Consider the following 16297-nt stretch of genomic DNA (forward strand, 5'->3'; position numbering starts at 1 on the left):
GACCACTGGATTTCAGGCTGTGTCTAGACGGCTAAATATTTTTTCATGTGCTACCTGCATTCAAACTTAAGCTTGTGGTTGTACAGTGGTCACAGGGTTTGCAGGGTGGGTTCATGGCATTGTCCATGCTTGCTCAACATTTAAAAAATCACCGCTTCAGCACTCTGTACAGATGGTTAAGTAAAGCTGAAAAGTGCGGCCTCAATGTTTATCACTGGGTTAATCCCAACGGTTCGTTAAACGACGGCTTGGTAGGCTGCACGAGCCTGTTCTTTTGCCCGGGCTGCAACATCGTCACAGTTTAGACGAGCTTGTTCCCGGTTCTGCTTGCGGCATTGCTGATCAAAAGCTGCCTGCTCAGGAGTATGCGTGACGTGTGGCCTACCCATTTCGGAGCCGGAGAAAGTGCTGCATGCGCGCTCAGCTGCGATGGAGAGCAACGACGCCAATACTGGCAAAGCTAATCCAACACCACCTAGATAGCACAAGGCCTTTTCACTCCGATCCATGTCATGTTACCTGGCCAGACTGTCATAGAATCTAAAGGGGATGCTCCTGAGTAGGTAAGTGATTTTGCCGTCACCGCTTTCGTCACGCCAACCTTGCCAATGCAAATTTTGGGCCAGGTAGCACGACATAATAAATCGGAGTAAACAGGCCTTGTGCTGTCTAGGTGTCGTTGGCTAATCACATTCCTCTTTCTATTTCCGCGCATGCGCATGTGGTTGCGCCGGAGAAATTTTCGGCATACAGGTGAGCGACAGACGGATAGACGGATGAATTGGCTAGCCATGTACAGCTTCGTCGTAAAAGGCTATGATGCCAAGTTTTTGCATTTTTTGCATGAATTTTGCATTTCATGGTAATCTGTGGGCGTCCCACAGCAATCTGCCAAAATTCAAGCACATTACGTGAAGTAGTTTCTACGCGTCGTTTTATCAGTGGAATTGTGAAGCAGTCCGGGGACGCTGATTGGTGACGAAGTGTTCTGCGTGGTTAGCGTGCAGTTTATGCATCACTTCGTTCTGGCATGCGTGACTTGCAGGTCAGCCTGAGATAGTTCCTACAGGTGTCGTTTACTTTTGTTTTTATTGTGAGAGCAAGAGAAGTTCGGGCACAGTGCAGTGACAATGCATTTGCTGCCCCGCTGGATGCCAGAGTATGCAGAGTAAGAATCTAGTACAGCGTAAAATGTTTTTGGAGCAGACACATCAGTGGCCTTGCACTTCTTGGCATCGCATAAGCCATGCCAAAATTGTTGGTGTTCAGGGGGGAGTGGCTTAGCAGTTTCCAAATTGAAATTTTGGGTGAAAATGTGCTTCAGGCGCCCACCTTTCGTGGTGTACATAACCATATTGGCCCCTCTACTATGCTTCAATGATAGACTGAGCATAGTTAGACAACCATGCATGTTGTGGCCCCTTTAAGTGGCCTAAATTTGATCATCCTATGCTCTGCAGCGCCTCTTCTACTTGCAAGTCAAGAGCGTCATCCTGACCGACGAGATCTACTGCCCACCAGAAACGTCGGTACTCTTGGCCTCCTATGCCGTGCAGGCTAAATATGGAAACTACTGCCCAGACATCCACAAGCCAGGCTGTCTAGCCAACGACAGGCTGTTGCCTCAGAGGTGTGTATGCACTGCTTTATGCTTGTGTTAAGACTTGGAGCGACGGTGTAGTAGTTCAAGACTCATTTGCACGTCTCCTCTATTAGTGGTTGATAGCGATTCCTATGAAGTGTGTCATCACATTGAAAATGGCTGCTTGCACTATTTTATTCTGGGGCTAACAGTTTCTCTTTCCTTGCCATGCGAAAAGTGGCCACCTTTTGAAGGTTTTAGTAACAATTTTGTTTTTATTTATAGTATCATGGTCGCAACGTCATGCTATATATCAAATGAAAGATCTATAGTTATACTTAAAGATTTTAATTAAAAACGCAACTGGTAGGGTGTAAATGTAATATTTGCTAAAACAAGGTTTATTGAAAAGTGGATAGAACTTTAGCATTGTTGTGTTAACAATAAAAGAAGAAACAAAGGAAAACATCTGAAATAAACAGTGTTTCCACATCAATTGGCTATAACACATGAAAGTTTCAACATACTGGGTCATTAGGAACATGAGTTTAAAATGGTTCCTGCCTTGTGGTTCCGAGTCTCCTTTGTTGTCTGAACTAGTCTCATGAATTTCATTCATCCTGGGAGTCGCTGTTGCTAGATGCATCCAAACTATCACTGGAGGACCCAACAGAATTGCAAGAATGTTGTTCGTGCGAAGGTCCGGCAACTGAAGCATCTGTCATCTTTGCGATCAAACGATGCAAAATGTGCTCTTTGTACCGCTGTTAAAACTTGCCACCACTTGGAAAAACAGATATGCAGAAAACAAAGCTTTAGTTCTCAGTAAATAAATTGGATGGCATAGCAAATCTGTAGGAGCGCCTGCAGTCTTAAATTTTTGTGCGTGGTATGGGAATTAAAATTTCTTGCATGATTGTTGGCCATCAATTGATGAGTTCGTGATTTAACTTCGCAAATGTATAATGGTTGCTACTAATTATGCAGAATTTGAGGGAATCGTCTAAATGTTTGCATTATTAAAGATTCACCTGAAAACAACTTACGCCAAAAATAGCCAGAAAAGGTTTTTCAGTGCATTTGCTGTATGCAGATATGATTGCGTGCTACCAGGTTAATCTGTATTTCGGCCCTCGTCATGGCTTTGTTGTAGGACATTTCGGGCGGTGCCTGTAACAAGCCTATATTTCCTGGGGACCTTTAACTGAAATTCATCACTCTCGGCTAGCCAAATAATTGCTACTTTCTTGGTTGTTGTCACAGCCTGATACTCAGCTCACCTAATTGCTGCCCTTTCAGCATAGACCTTGTAATTGCTGATCTGTTAGAATGAATATTTCCATGCATAAAAATGACCTTTCTTCTTCTCAGGGTTATGGATCAGCACAAGCTGACCAAGGAACAGTGGGACGAGAGGATAACCAACTGGTGGGCTGAGCACAAGGAACTTCACAGGTGAGCTCTTTTGCGAAAGTGTTGAAATTTACTCAACCAGGCTTCCGAAAGAAATGTGACCTTAATATACCAAGTCTATCTCCTTGACGTGGTGTGCCTCTGTGTAGGGATGATGCTATGATGGAATACCTGAAGATTGCCCAGGACTTGGAAATGTACGGCGTCAACTACTTCGAGATCAAGAACAAAAAGGGCACTGACCTCTGGCTTGGTGTCGATGCGCTTGGCCTCAACATCTACGAGAAGGATGACAAGTGAGTCTTTGTGAGACATCTGTGAGTAGTGATAAGTAAACTTTTCATGGTGTTTAGTAATTGAATCGTTAAGAGCAGCGAATGCTGTGGCAGGGAGCCGTGTATAAGAAATTGAGGATCTATTTTAGCTGGCATTTCGTTGATGAGAGCTATCACTGAGTGTATATGGCAACACAACTTTTGTACACTGTGGCCCAACTGTTAAAGGGAACATCTGAATAGGATGCCAGGACTGGTTCCTGCTCTGTAAACTGGAATGTAGGTTGACCCCTGGCTTTGAGGAAAATAAAATGCAAAAAAAAAAAGATTGTTCGGAGCCAATTCTTCCATTTCTCGTCAAAAACTTCGCAGGAACTGTCGGGATTCTTTTCTGGGGACAGCATCCGGGCCCTTTTGAAATCCCACAACACTTCTTCAATGAAGTCCAGGGCATTTGTTGTGCAGGACTAGGCATGCACGATACTGCGGTTGGCCTCTGGGCATCCTTGGGTTGCTGCCAGCCACTGATATTTTTTGGCCTCATCAATAGCAGCGTCAGATTTTTCATGCATCGTTCGCAGACTGCGCTGGCCACAAGACTACTACTGTTGTGTCAAGCACGTTTGTGCAGAATCCGCGAAGTTGTCTGTGGCAACAAATATGGCGACAACCTCTCTAGTTTCTGTCCAGTAATGGCCAAACAGCTGAAGTTGGCAGACCACTATATAAGATGAGGGAGTACTTTTAAACTACCGTTTGTTTTTTTGTTTTTTTCTGGGGAGGACTTCTTTCTCATTATTTAGGGTGCTCATATCAGTCGACCTAATGCATCACATCAGGTGCAGACTCTTTAATAAATGAATACTTCTTGAACGATGTAAAATTGAATACTAAATCTGCGTTTTTTAAATGTGGACCGCAGTGTACATAGCTTTGGTGTCCTCATACCTATAAAGGCATTATCAGCAGCCAAGAAGGCACAAATTAAGGTGCTACATGTGGAATTGGGTGAGGGAACAAACGCAAATTAATGATATCTTAGTTGAAATCAAGAAAAAGAAATGGGCATGTGCAGGACATGTAATGAGGAGGGAAGATAACCGATGGTCATTAAGGGTTACGGACTGGATTCCAAGGGAAGGGAAGTGTAGCAGGGGGCGGCAGAAAGTTAGGTGGGCGGATGAGATTAAGAAGTTTGCAGGGATGGCATGGCCACAATTAGTACATGACCGGGGTTGTTGAAGTATGGGAGAGGCCTTTGCCCTGCAGTGGGCTTAACCAGGCTGATGATGATGATGATGATGATGATGTGGGATGGAACGTTGCAACAGTATTGCAGTGCATTGTGATCCTACATTACTGTGGACATGTCGGTACGTTGCACCTGTCAATGCTAATTAGTATGCTTCAAATTTTTTGAATCGCAGGCTCACACCCAAGATTGGTTTCCCTTGGAGCGAGATCAGAAACATCTCTTTCAACGACAGGAAGTTTGTCATCAAGCCCATTGACAAGAAGGCTCCCGTGAGTTTTTCCTGTGGAAATCATAAAGGACGTCTGATTACATAGTGACCTCTGAAGTTGATTGGCTAGTCATGGTCTGCTCACATAAATCTTGCAGCTGCTTCTTTTTGTACTGTTCGATCCCAAGTATGTGAGAAATGACAATCTTCCTACCAATAGAAATTAGTGTTTATCTGATTCACAAGTGCACCCAGCTCTTATGGGTGCAAAGTAAGAAAACAATGTGCATTCAAATTAAACGTGGCCTTTATTTTAAAAGGAAAAAGAAGTACCCTTGCCTCCAATGTTTGCAATCTGAAGATGAAATCTGTTGTATTTACCTTCAGAATTCAGATTGATTCACTTGACATTCATCATTGTCTGTCTGACAACTACTTGTCATTGTCTAAAACATTTCACGGTGAACTGTGTGTGGCCGATTGCTATTCCACATTTCTTGCAACACCTCGCCTCTACAAACCACTTCGCCAATTTGTCCTGCTACAGTGCTCAGAATGCCAAGACACGTGACATAGCTGTTTCCACCTAGCTTAGTTTGTAAAAGACTTCAAAGAAACTTCGTTCACATTAGCTTTCATAATGAAACTGCCACATTGTCATTGCCAGGTTACACGGCCGCTTTTGTCGCCGTCTTGTGGTGACAATGACTCGCCGTGATTGTAGGCCATTGCCAGCACTTCAAATGTGGTTTCGGCTTTGCATCCAGTAGTAACGCGCATAAAGTTTTCTAACTCTCTTTCTTGGGTGTAAAATGTGCATGTTGGAAGCAGAGCTAACATTGTAGCGACATGTACTGCACCAAAGCAGGGATGGCAGCATCACATGTGTTCGTGCTTTCTGCGTTGCAGGACTTTGTGTTCTTCGCCCCCCGGCTGCGGATCAACAAGCGCATTCTGGCATTGTGCATGGGCAACCACGAACTCTACATGAGGCGCCGAAAGCCCGACACCATCGAGGTACAACAGATGAAGGCACAGGCTCAAGAGGAGAAACTGGCCCGCAAGCAGGAAAGGTAAGGATTTTTCTTAGTCCTTTGCACTTGGCCCTCTGTTTACAGGCAACCTAAAACCCTACGGGCAACATATCAGAAAACTTTTTTTTTTCTTGTGGAGTTCCTGGCTAAATGTCTTCAGCCAATTCTGAAGTACAGTTGGCCAGCGTACTTCCTTGGTTTAGAGCAGGAACGCAGGACAAGGTAGAAGTTTGGCATGCTACTTCGCTTTCTTTTGGAAGCTTGGTCAGAGGAGACAGACCGGTGCACAATCTCTGGCTGTGTGGCGTCACACACGTGATGTAAAGCAGATGAAATGTACACCTGTAGTTCACATGTAGGACAAGTTGTCTACGAATTCCAAATGAAGCCTTTAGGTGGCTTTGGGTGAAGCCCACTTCCTTTTCCCACTTCCTGTAATCCCACTTCCTGTAATGAAAGCTCCTAAACAGTGAAAAATCTAACACCCAGTTTTTTAGGGTCGCTATTCGAGTCGCCATAAGGGTGAAACACATTATTGCTGACTCGTGAAGTTTGAATTATCCAGTGGAGGCCAATTTTAGGATCGAAATAACAAACGTTCAAGCCCATAAAAATGCATGGGCACCGGCCAGGATCTTCGTTCAGGATCGGATTAACTAAAAAAATCTAACAGTTGATTTAACAGAAGCTTACTCGATTGCCATCAGAGTTGGTGGCAGGTGTGCATGGCAGCTTTGGTGCTACCGTCCTGTGACTTCAACTAGAGGTCACAGAAGTATAATCGTAATAATTTTCTACCGGTCTGCTGGCACAAAGGTGTTGCAGACTATAATTCAAGAAAAAGGAATTTCTAATTCGATCTATCTATCAATTCAAGTAGTGCCACAGTGTGTAGCACTACCCTGCATGGCCGTGTCTCCAGTGTTCTGGTGCAGTCGACTTACCTTAATTCAACTTTTACGGGACAGACGAAATTAAATGAGATGTAGAACACACTGCCGATTCATTTTCGGCTCAATTTTCTTGGAATTAACAAAGGCCTTGCGCTAGAATCGGGTAAGTATTGTAATCAGACATTAAGATATGGTTATTGCTTGGAAATTCTCCTGTGTGGGCTAGAAATGTGCATTGTCAACGGAAGACAACTTTTGTTCTTAAGCTCAACCGAGACGGATGCTGTCACTAATGGAGTTGCTATTAGGGTGAACATAGGGGTCAGGTACATGAGTGATTACTGGTCAAGTTCAAGTTATCCAGCAAAGGCCTATTGTAGGATCAAAATGAACTTTAAGCCCAGAGAAATGCATTGGTCCCTGCTGGGGCCTTTGGTCGGTATCAAACTAATCGGAATCAAATTAACGGAAGTCTACTGTATTCCGTAAATTAATGTTTAGTATGCTTGTGTGAATGTAAATGTTTTGGTGAAAGGTAGAGGCTAATAGTAATTAGATTAAAATAATATTGAAGTGAATAGTTCCAATGGTTGTGGGATTTGCATAAAATCTTGACACAAGTGCCAGATGTTAAATTGTTTTGTGCATCTTTACTGTGTGCTCTGTTGAAGTTGAATGTAAATTCCTCACGTTGCAAGCCAACAAAACCTGAGGAGTATAGGCACCATCAAGTGAAGTTTGTTCACATTTAGCTTCGGCCTGCCTGAATCTGTGACGGGAATGAAATGAAATTTAAGTTGTGTGGTTTTGTTCGCAGGGAGAAGCTTCGCAAGGAGACTGAAGCCCGCGAGATGGCCGAGAAGAAGCAGCAGGAGTACGCGGAGCGGCTGCGCCAGATGCAGAGCGAGATGGAGCAGAGGCAGCAGGAGCTGACCACGGCGCGCGACACCATCGTGCGGCTCGAGGAGCAGCTGCGGCAGGTGCAGGCCGCCAAGGAGGAGTTCGAGCGGAAGCAGCGCGAGCTGGAGGACATGATGCGCAAGCTCGAGAACGACAAGCTGATGGAGACCGAGGAGAAGTCCCGCCTCGAGGAGGCCATCCGCGAGAAGCAGATCGAGGTGCAGCGCATGCAGGAGGAGGTCAACACCAAGGATGAGGAGACCCGCAGGTGGGTTCCCACGTCCGCACAGTTCTTAGATATGAGTTGGGGGGGGGGGGCTTTAAGGCTGGGAAGGGGTGGCATGTTTGGGTGCCCATTTTTGTTAGAGGTAGTTTCACTTTCAAGAGATTTTGTGCGACTTGGCACAGGGCGCATACGGCCGACAGCATTTCTGGTGCTGTGCTAAGCTTGCCGTCCTTGCGTGGTACCAAGAGCGGTATTGGCCGTGTGTTTCGATGCATCCAGTGCCAAGCCTAGCATGATCTCACAAAAGTGACGATATCCTCGAATGTCATTGCCCGAGGATACCGCCTCAGTACTTTGGAACAGGAGTTATAGCGATTCATTATAGATGGTAGGGCTGGTGTAACACAAGGGTTCCCTTTTGCTCATTCTATTTTCTCATTGCGCACTGTTCGCGACCAGCTGGTTCGGGTGGTAATGGAAGCAGTGTTGCGTCGACCACTGACGAAAGTGCAAGAAGGAATAGAATTTGAATAGAATCGGAACATTATCCCGGTCCTGTACTTGCAAGAGTTATCAGTTTTGCTCCTTAGTTCATGTCTGCAGCAGCAGGCCAGTTTTGTTGACCTGAATGTTAATCTTGCCTAAATAAACATCAATTTCAAGTCCAGTGCTTGTCCAGTGGTCTTCTTTTCGCTAGTTTTGGTGTTTGCTATGTACGAACTGGTCCCACAAGCAATCCTGCGCTAGCGCTGTCCCCGTAAGCAGCTGTTTGGCATGCAGGTTATAGGTTGATAGCTGGCAGCTTTAGAAATTCGTTGTGTGCCATTGATAATGTGAAGTCTTGTGCAGAGAGAATGTAGCCACTTCATTCAGATTCGTGTTTTGTGTGATAAGCTGTGAGCAGATAGTGGCTCCTGTATAATCTGTCGTTCTGGTGTTGAAATGCCACTGTGCTTTGGTTCAATTGGTACCACGTCTGGAACTATAGATGTTTATGAAATCCCGTGGAAATGTCAGATCGTGCGTTGTGCAGTACTGTGTGACATAGGCCAACGTGGCGTGCTGTAGTCCTTGTATTTATTGGGGAGGATGAAGGCTGGGCAGGCACTGCGGCATCCAGCCCTGCCAAGAGAAAAAAGCGTTTTGGTGCTCGTAAGCCGAGGTTGACATCTGCAGTAGTGATTGACGCGTGATGAGGGATGGCAGTTACGATAATGCCATGCCTGACATTGCACGCTGTGTGATCTAGGCTCCAGGAAGAAGTGGAGGAGGCCCGCCGGCGGCAGCAGGAAGCTGCGGAGGCGCTGGTGCAGGCGTCGAGCACACCCCAGCACCACCATGTGGCCGAGGCCGAGGATGAGGGCGAGAACGACGAGGAGCTTGCCAACGGGGAACTGGGTAAGCGGGGAAGCTGCAGCAGCGAGGAGGAGCCCGCCTTGCCACTCACTGCCAACGGTAAGCTGCTCTCGAGCGCACTCAGGTCCCCCCACGATGCACTGCACAGCTTCATAGTCGCCCTGGTTCTGCACACACATCCACTGAGTGGAACTTGCTCGCTGCATTTCCTGTAAAATTGTGTAGTTTGTTCCCCCGTTTTTTTTTTCGTTTTTTTTTTTTCTGAGGCGCCTCCTGCTTGCCAATTTGTTGGAATGCAGATGTTGGTGCGTGAAGCTTGCTGAGCCTTGCTGTAAGGTTTTAGAATATGCTTTGGACATACATCACTTAAGCCATTAAAGAGCTGTGGAAAAATAAATGCGGGAGCTTGACCTAATGCCAGGTTTCAGGTTTCAGACCTTATCTTAGCAGCCTTTGGACTGCTTGAGCTCCACTATCCAAAAGCATTGTCACACTTTCCTAGAACTTCAAATGCAGGAAAAGTTCATGAGAACTGTTTAGTTTGGCAAAAGCTAGGGGAATATTTTAAGGTACTGGCACATATATTATTTGTATAAGCTCTCCTACATGCTTCTTGCATGTAAAAGGTGATCCTTGACACTTTCATGACTGCTGGAAAATTGGTAGTTTTCGGGGGGTCTAGGAAATATTTTCTTTTTGCCACTGAAAATGCTTGATGTTAAAGTGTATGGTATAGAACTGCAGAGAAAGGAATTCTTTCCAACACTATTAATTTCAAACAACATATTTATTAAAGATGGTACTAAAAACATTATGAAAACAAAATTGTAACAAGTATAAAAAGGATTGATAAGAATATCACTGCTGCTTTGTACAATATAAACCTCTAAAAATTTTGAAATATGTATTTGGAACATAAGGGCCATATGCAATAATCCTGCAGATATAAGCTATGTATGCGCAAAATTTCTTTAGATGGGAACATATTAGCTCTAGTGAACTGCCACGTGGCACTCCGTTGCGCAATGCCAAGGTCCACTCCTGGCCATCTTCTTGCACAAAACTTCTGTTTTGGCAGCTGATAGCCATTAATTTCTGTAGCTCGGTGGGACGTTCACACCCTGCAGATAACTGACCTTTAGAACACGTTGGATATGCTTAGATGAATGCGCAACAGTGTTTAAACACTTCAAGAAGAAAGCAAAAATCACCGGTAGGCGCCTGTTAACGTTCCGGGGCAGTTTGATGCATTTTCGCTGCCCATACTAAAGTCTGACGAATCTAAGTAGACTTCCAGATCTGTGCTGTTACCATCACCTGGAAATTTGAGCCCAGAAACATGAGAATGCATCTAAACTCGCCGTTTCCGTGGAGCAGTGGCGAACAATGACGCGATCCTCTAAACTGTGAGCGCTCGTAACCCCTACTGCGGTGGCATTTTAAAAATCTTGTGTGGTGGAAAATAGAAACAGAAACACAAAAACATAACTAATCAAATAGTTTCTCTTTAACCCATTAGATGGCGCTAGCTGTCCAGAAGTGCCCGGAGAGTGCTAAATTAGAATTTGTAACCCTCAGTAACATGCTATTGATAGGAATAGGCGCAGTCACGAGAGTGTCAACGAGTGGGAAGGTTGGGAAATGCTTAGGAGATACCTCAATTTGATACGTTATTGTGGCATTACTGAGAGTGAAATTTTCTGATGTTGTGTAGCTGGAAGGCTAGGTATAATGCCAGGGCTAAACTGGCCAGGGGGACATGAACGAAGAGAGCCAATGCATCAGAATGTCACGATGCCGTGACCTACTGGCTGCAGAAACTAGAACGTGCTAGTAGAAAGGTATCGTAGTAAATTATTTAGGGTGCTATGGCGCTTGACGTTAATTTTTCTACGGCTGAGAGTCTGGACCTCCATTTCATGGAAGAAATAAGTAGAGAAATTTTGTCAGTAGGCTTTGTAGCGTACTAACATTGTCAGACAGAGCATTGGGCTCCAACCTGTTAGACCCGAGAGCCCCATTGGACTGCCCTTGCTGTCATGTCATCATGTGACCTAGAAGGCAGGGGAAATTGATTCAGCTTGAGTTGATGCCTATAAATGAGGTTGTTCTTACGAGTGCTCATGCATCACACACATATTGTTGAAACATGTGTTACCCACTGTTGCCTTATACTCCTAACAAAGAGAGTGATTGTCCAGGCTAGTGCAAATATGAATTGTTTGGCTTGAATCGAATGGTTGGAATAGTTATGGAATTTGCATAGAGCCTTACCGCAACCTCCATAAGCGGACAAATAGAAAAGGGTTCTTCCATAGGATATCAGTTTCATCTCAGAGAATGATTACTTTCAGTGCCGTTATTCAGATGTTTTCACACAAATGTGCAAGTTCTACAATTTTTTATGCCAGCAGTACAGATTTGTTACAACACTAGCTCAGCATTGTGGTTCAGTTTACATAGCTCTAATAGCTGAGGACTTGGAGGCGTTTCATGTTTGCCAGTCTAGCAAAGTCGGCCTTTGGCGAACGTTTGAACACTTTTGCAGTGATGCAGCTTAGCCAGTGAGACATGTTGCTGAGCCCCTTTAAACTGCCAAGTTAGTTGGCTGCTGAATATATATAAACCCGCAGAAGAGAGTGGGCCATGTGTTTGTGTGTGCAGACCCTTAGTGCGTGCTGTGCGTCAATTGGCTTTCCCCCCCATTGAGTAGGAGCAGGAACTGCAGATCTAGAGGCAAAATGTCCCCATGTCTTGCGCTCCATGGTTGGTGGCTTGCTGGTTGGTTGGCTGTGTCCTGGTGAGCTCTGCTGTCCTCATTGCCCTCCTCTCCTCTTTCCCTCATCCACTTTGTTTGCCTTGCTGTTGCATTTTGCGTTAGTGGTGCGTGGGTCGTTGCGACTGTCTCGTCATGTACTTGCTGTTAACGGAAGCATGGAATCTTTCGTGTAGAGTTGGGAGCATGGGGAAAGAACAGACTGGAGAAACTTTCCGTCGTTGCTGACGTCTCTTTATGGGCCAGTTTGACCCTGTATGTAATGCCCAGTGTATCACACGTTACAATCGAGTTTGATATCTAAAATCGCTAATAAGAAAGCAAACGTAATACAAAGCCATTATCCACAACTCATTATCCCTGCCCGAGACACGTGCTTATGTGGGCCCCTCAGGCACACTAATTTTGAAGTTGCCTGGCATCAGTTTTTTTTTCGCATTGCAGTCTCCCCTGGAACCGAAAATTAAAAAATTTTGGTTTCGCTCCGAAACAGTTTTTTGTTTACGTTTTTGTTCCGGTCAAAAATATCTTTTTTTTTTTTTTCGTTTCCTTCCAGCACACTGTTTGGAGCACTTCAGCTGTTCAGGCATCTGAGTGTAATTCTCTTCAGTCTGTTCTTTGCTCGTGGTCAGGCACGACTCTTTGTGAGCATTGAATAAATTAAGTTTGCCATGTTCATTTTACTGGGGAACTTGACATTGTATGGGCCTTGTCATTTCATCTTTATTTTCCTTGTGGCGGAACTAATGGGCATTAATTGGTATTAATGGGTATTGGTGTACTGAACCTTGCATGCCTGCTGAACTGCGCATGGTGGTAGTTGTGCTTTAGGAGCTAGACATATACTTTGCCTTTGTACCGTGTACGTGCAAGCTTGTAATCGAGAAGGGGAACTGAGGAGCTCAATATTTCATTATGCACAACCACATGAAGCCAAAGGGAGAAAAGCATAGGGGAAGTAAGTATGGTTTTAAATCATATGTAAAGTAAGGTAAAGCAAAATTGAATTCGGCAAGAAAAAAAAAATTCCCGCTTGTGGGAGCTTGAACCCACATCTGAATTATGCGTAATGCTCCACCAGTGGAGCTACGGTGACTGCCGGACACTTTCTCGGACATTTATGTTATGAGATGACCCTGGGAGTGACGCAGCCGGCAAGTGTTTAGCGCAGAGCATACTTTGCATTGTTTGTGGCACTTTCTGGTAGGCGGGCGCTTGGGCTCCTTCTGCCTTGCCTTGCTAAGAAAAACAAAAGAAAACGAAATACTGTGCGAGCAATGTCGGAATCGAACCTCTGCTGTCGAGCACAGCAGTTAGGTGCTCTAACCACAGGGCCACGATCGCATGCATGCTCCTCTTGTTCCAAAGCAAGCCAGCTCTCTGAAACACTCGGCACGGGCGCCTCGTGCCACTTTGTTGTAGTCTTTCCTTGCGAGAGCTTGCACTTTGAGGCACTGTGTTAGGCTGCAGTGTCTCTGGTACCGGCCCACTTTGCCCAGTACTTTCCTCGTGGCAGCTTACACTACGTAGATTCTGTGTGACGTACAGAATTCATGAATGCTGAAAACAGTCAAGTTCTAACATTTCTTCGCCGAAGTACAAATGCCATCGGCGCTTTAACATATACCGCATGAAATAGCCGTACGTGCATACAATTGTATTACAGGTAGTTCTATTGATGTCGGAATTCGCGTCTTTGTCATTTGCACTTGTCCACAACCTATGTAGAACCCAACAATTGCCATGTTGTAGGCTCGCATTGAACGACCGGCGTAGAAATCAAGCCATTGTATGATTGCCTTCAATGTGGTCGTCGCGCTGGTGTACGCTTGCGACCCACACACAACTACTAACATTTGCAGGAGCACATTAGTCCACCTGGCATCACTTTGAGGAACCCCAAACAATGCTGGATAGTCAGGTACCTGCAATATGCTTAACATCAAATTCCCAGTGTGTGGGATCTGCAAAACTTTTTGGCCACTTTCATTTCCCTTTGCCTTATCATTTTCACAGTTCAATTAAAAAACCACCCCTATGTTTTTCTTCATTGTCTGTTGGCTTCATTGTGGTTGTCTAAACTTGTGTTAATCATAAACACTTGCTTTTAATGTTCTGCCAGTTTCATTATGAGCGTGCAGGCGCAGAATACTGAGTGGCTGCGTTTTCTCTGTGCAGGGGCCGAGTTTACGAACCACGAAAACGAGGACGTTCCACGACCCGAAGAGGAGCGCTCCACAGAAGTCTCTAAAAAGAAGGCACTTGGGGACCAGCTTGAGGTAGGTTGTGTGCCTGTTACTGACCGCTGTGGTGGTCACATTGAGGTTGCCTGCATAGTAACAATTTGTCGGCCAATCAGTTCTTGCGTAATTCCGCAGGGTGGAAGAAGGTCCATGAAAGGGAAGATAGTCTCAGCGTCCCCGTTGTTAAATTCAGCCTCGCTCGTCAATCTGCTAGCTCATATGGTAGACCGACGCCCCCTTGTTTCAATATCTGGACTAGGATGAACTTAATTGCGAAGCTTTCTTCCCGTGAAGTCGGTATGGGTTTCTTTTGTAGCGTCATGCTATAATCGGGTGGCTGAAAATCTTCCCTTTCAAGAGCTTTTTCACCCTTTCCGTGCCCAGCTATTATCCCAAATTTGACCAAAGATGCCAAATTGTATTTAAGGGCCCCAGTTGCCAGCATGTTTTACTTCCTCAGAAAGAATTCGGTTGTGTTTGCACTATTCGGTGGGTTATACTAGGCCATGTACTAAAAGCACGACAAAGCTTTTAGTACAGTCAATGAGCTCAGTTTGCCCTTGGCTGTTTTTACGAGAAATGTTGAACCCTGCTCGTCCAAGACACGGAAGAGGTTAAGATTTCACTGGAGCAGAAGCCTGCAAATAAGCTATTAAATTGTATAATGACTGGAGTTGCAATTGTTGCACTATGAAGCCTTGATGCTGTGAAAAACCTGTTACTCTTGTTTGTGTTCTTGCATGAAAGCTGCATAAACTGCAATTTTTCTTGGCTTGGTCAAGTGATAATACTCTCAAGGTTTTTGGAGAACCTGTGTGTAACTAGGAGCAATGAGAATGTCGCCACATCTTTTGTAGTGTGGGGTCTCTTCAAATGGACACTGAATAAAATATACCCTATATTACTAAACTACCTGGACCCGTCGCAGTAGTCCCTTGGCTATGGTATTGCACTGTGGAACTCAAGGTTGCAGGTTTGGTCCTGGCAGCAGTGGCCAAATTTCGATGGGGGGTGAAAAAAACCCTTGTGTACTTAGATTCGAGTGTACCCAGCCGGTCAAAATAAATCCGGAGTCCCCCACTATGACATGCCCCATAATCATGTGGTTCTGGCTCGTAAAACTCCAGAGTTAATTTTAGGATAACCAGCTCGACTTGACACTAGGAAAAGGATTTTGATAACACTTGCTCTAGCTAGTGAATTTTTTTTTTTTTTTTTCATTTGTAAAGATGGATGGTATTGCATTCTGAAAGATCCAGAAATTGAACTTGGCTACTTTCAAAAACTTCTTCTGCATCATGACCACCTAAATATGAGAGAACACTTTTAAATTCATTAGATCCCACTGACATGCAGTTGCTGGAGTTTCGGCATGAAATTCAAGAAATTAGTTTGACATTCATTTTCTTTTCTAGCAGCGACCTCTTATCGCGTAGTGAATGATAATTGTTTTGAATAATCTTTCAAAAATAAATTGATCTTGTTTCTCCTTAGTGTCTGTAAGACTCTGTGGTTTGAGTGTGGTCCTACAAGCTTAGACTGGTGGAAGTGGTGACCGTTCTCAGGCAGTTGCCAAATGCAAAATCATGCTTGCTGAGACTTAAGTAGTACTGTTTGACACTCTGGTCATTTGGAGGTGTTTAAGAGCCCCACAGAGCTAAGGCTTCCCTTATATTTCACTTGTAGCTTTGGAATGTACTGCCACTGAGCAAATGAACATGTGTGGCTTTCATGGTCAGCACTTCGGCGGGAATGCTCCTGATTGCTGTCGCTGGTTCTCAGCATTGTCTGGCATGCGACGTCTGTTGCTCGCAAACATAATTACCGTGGTTACCCAATTCTAAAACACTGCCAATATTTTTATGGGTTCAGAGTAAATGTGCACCCTTTTCTGACACGCACCTCAATTTATAACAAGAAAAATGTAGCATGCTTCCGATTTTTCTAGTGGGAAAAGCATCAAACATACAATTTTCACCCTCCCAGAATAGAAATTTATTTATGGTTAACCATTTGGGGGTCATTGTTTGCAGTCAATGATTGCATTTTCAGACATGCCAGATAATTCGGACACCTTTGCAGGAACACCACGTACCCTGTAGAGCCAGTATATATAAGCATGTCTGAAATTTCAGA

General features: G+C 44.7%; 1 protein-coding gene across 3 annotated transcripts in view; it reads left to right on the forward strand.

The window, feature by feature from the left end:
- The window catches only part of Moe (moesin), a 150300-nt gene that overhangs the window by 127705 nt on the left and 6298 nt on the right, over window positions 1-16297 (forward strand). For 2 of the 3 annotated variants that reach the window (XM_070538804.1, XM_070538803.1), the window contains exons 6-13: window positions 1461-1630; window positions 2954-3037; window positions 3145-3291; window positions 4698-4794; window positions 5643-5806; window positions 7478-7828; window positions 9036-9241; window positions 14097-14197. In XM_070538804.1, the coding sequence (XP_070394905.1) occupies window positions 1461-1630; window positions 2954-3037; window positions 3145-3291; window positions 4698-4794; window positions 5643-5806; window positions 7478-7828; window positions 9036-9241; window positions 14097-14197 (1320 nt within the window). The remainder of the gene's footprint in view (window positions 1-1460; window positions 1631-2953; window positions 3038-3144; window positions 3292-4697; window positions 4795-5642; window positions 5807-7477; window positions 7829-9035; window positions 9242-14096; window positions 14198-16297) is intronic. The other variant, XM_070538805.1, reaches the window with a different exon arrangement.

Source organism: Dermacentor albipictus, chromosome 5 (assembly GCF_038994185.2).
Source record: "Dermacentor albipictus isolate Rhodes 1998 colony chromosome 5, USDA_Dalb.pri_finalv2, whole genome shotgun sequence".
Taxonomy (NCBI): Eukaryota; Metazoa; Arthropoda; class Arachnida; order Ixodida; family Ixodidae; genus Dermacentor; species Dermacentor albipictus.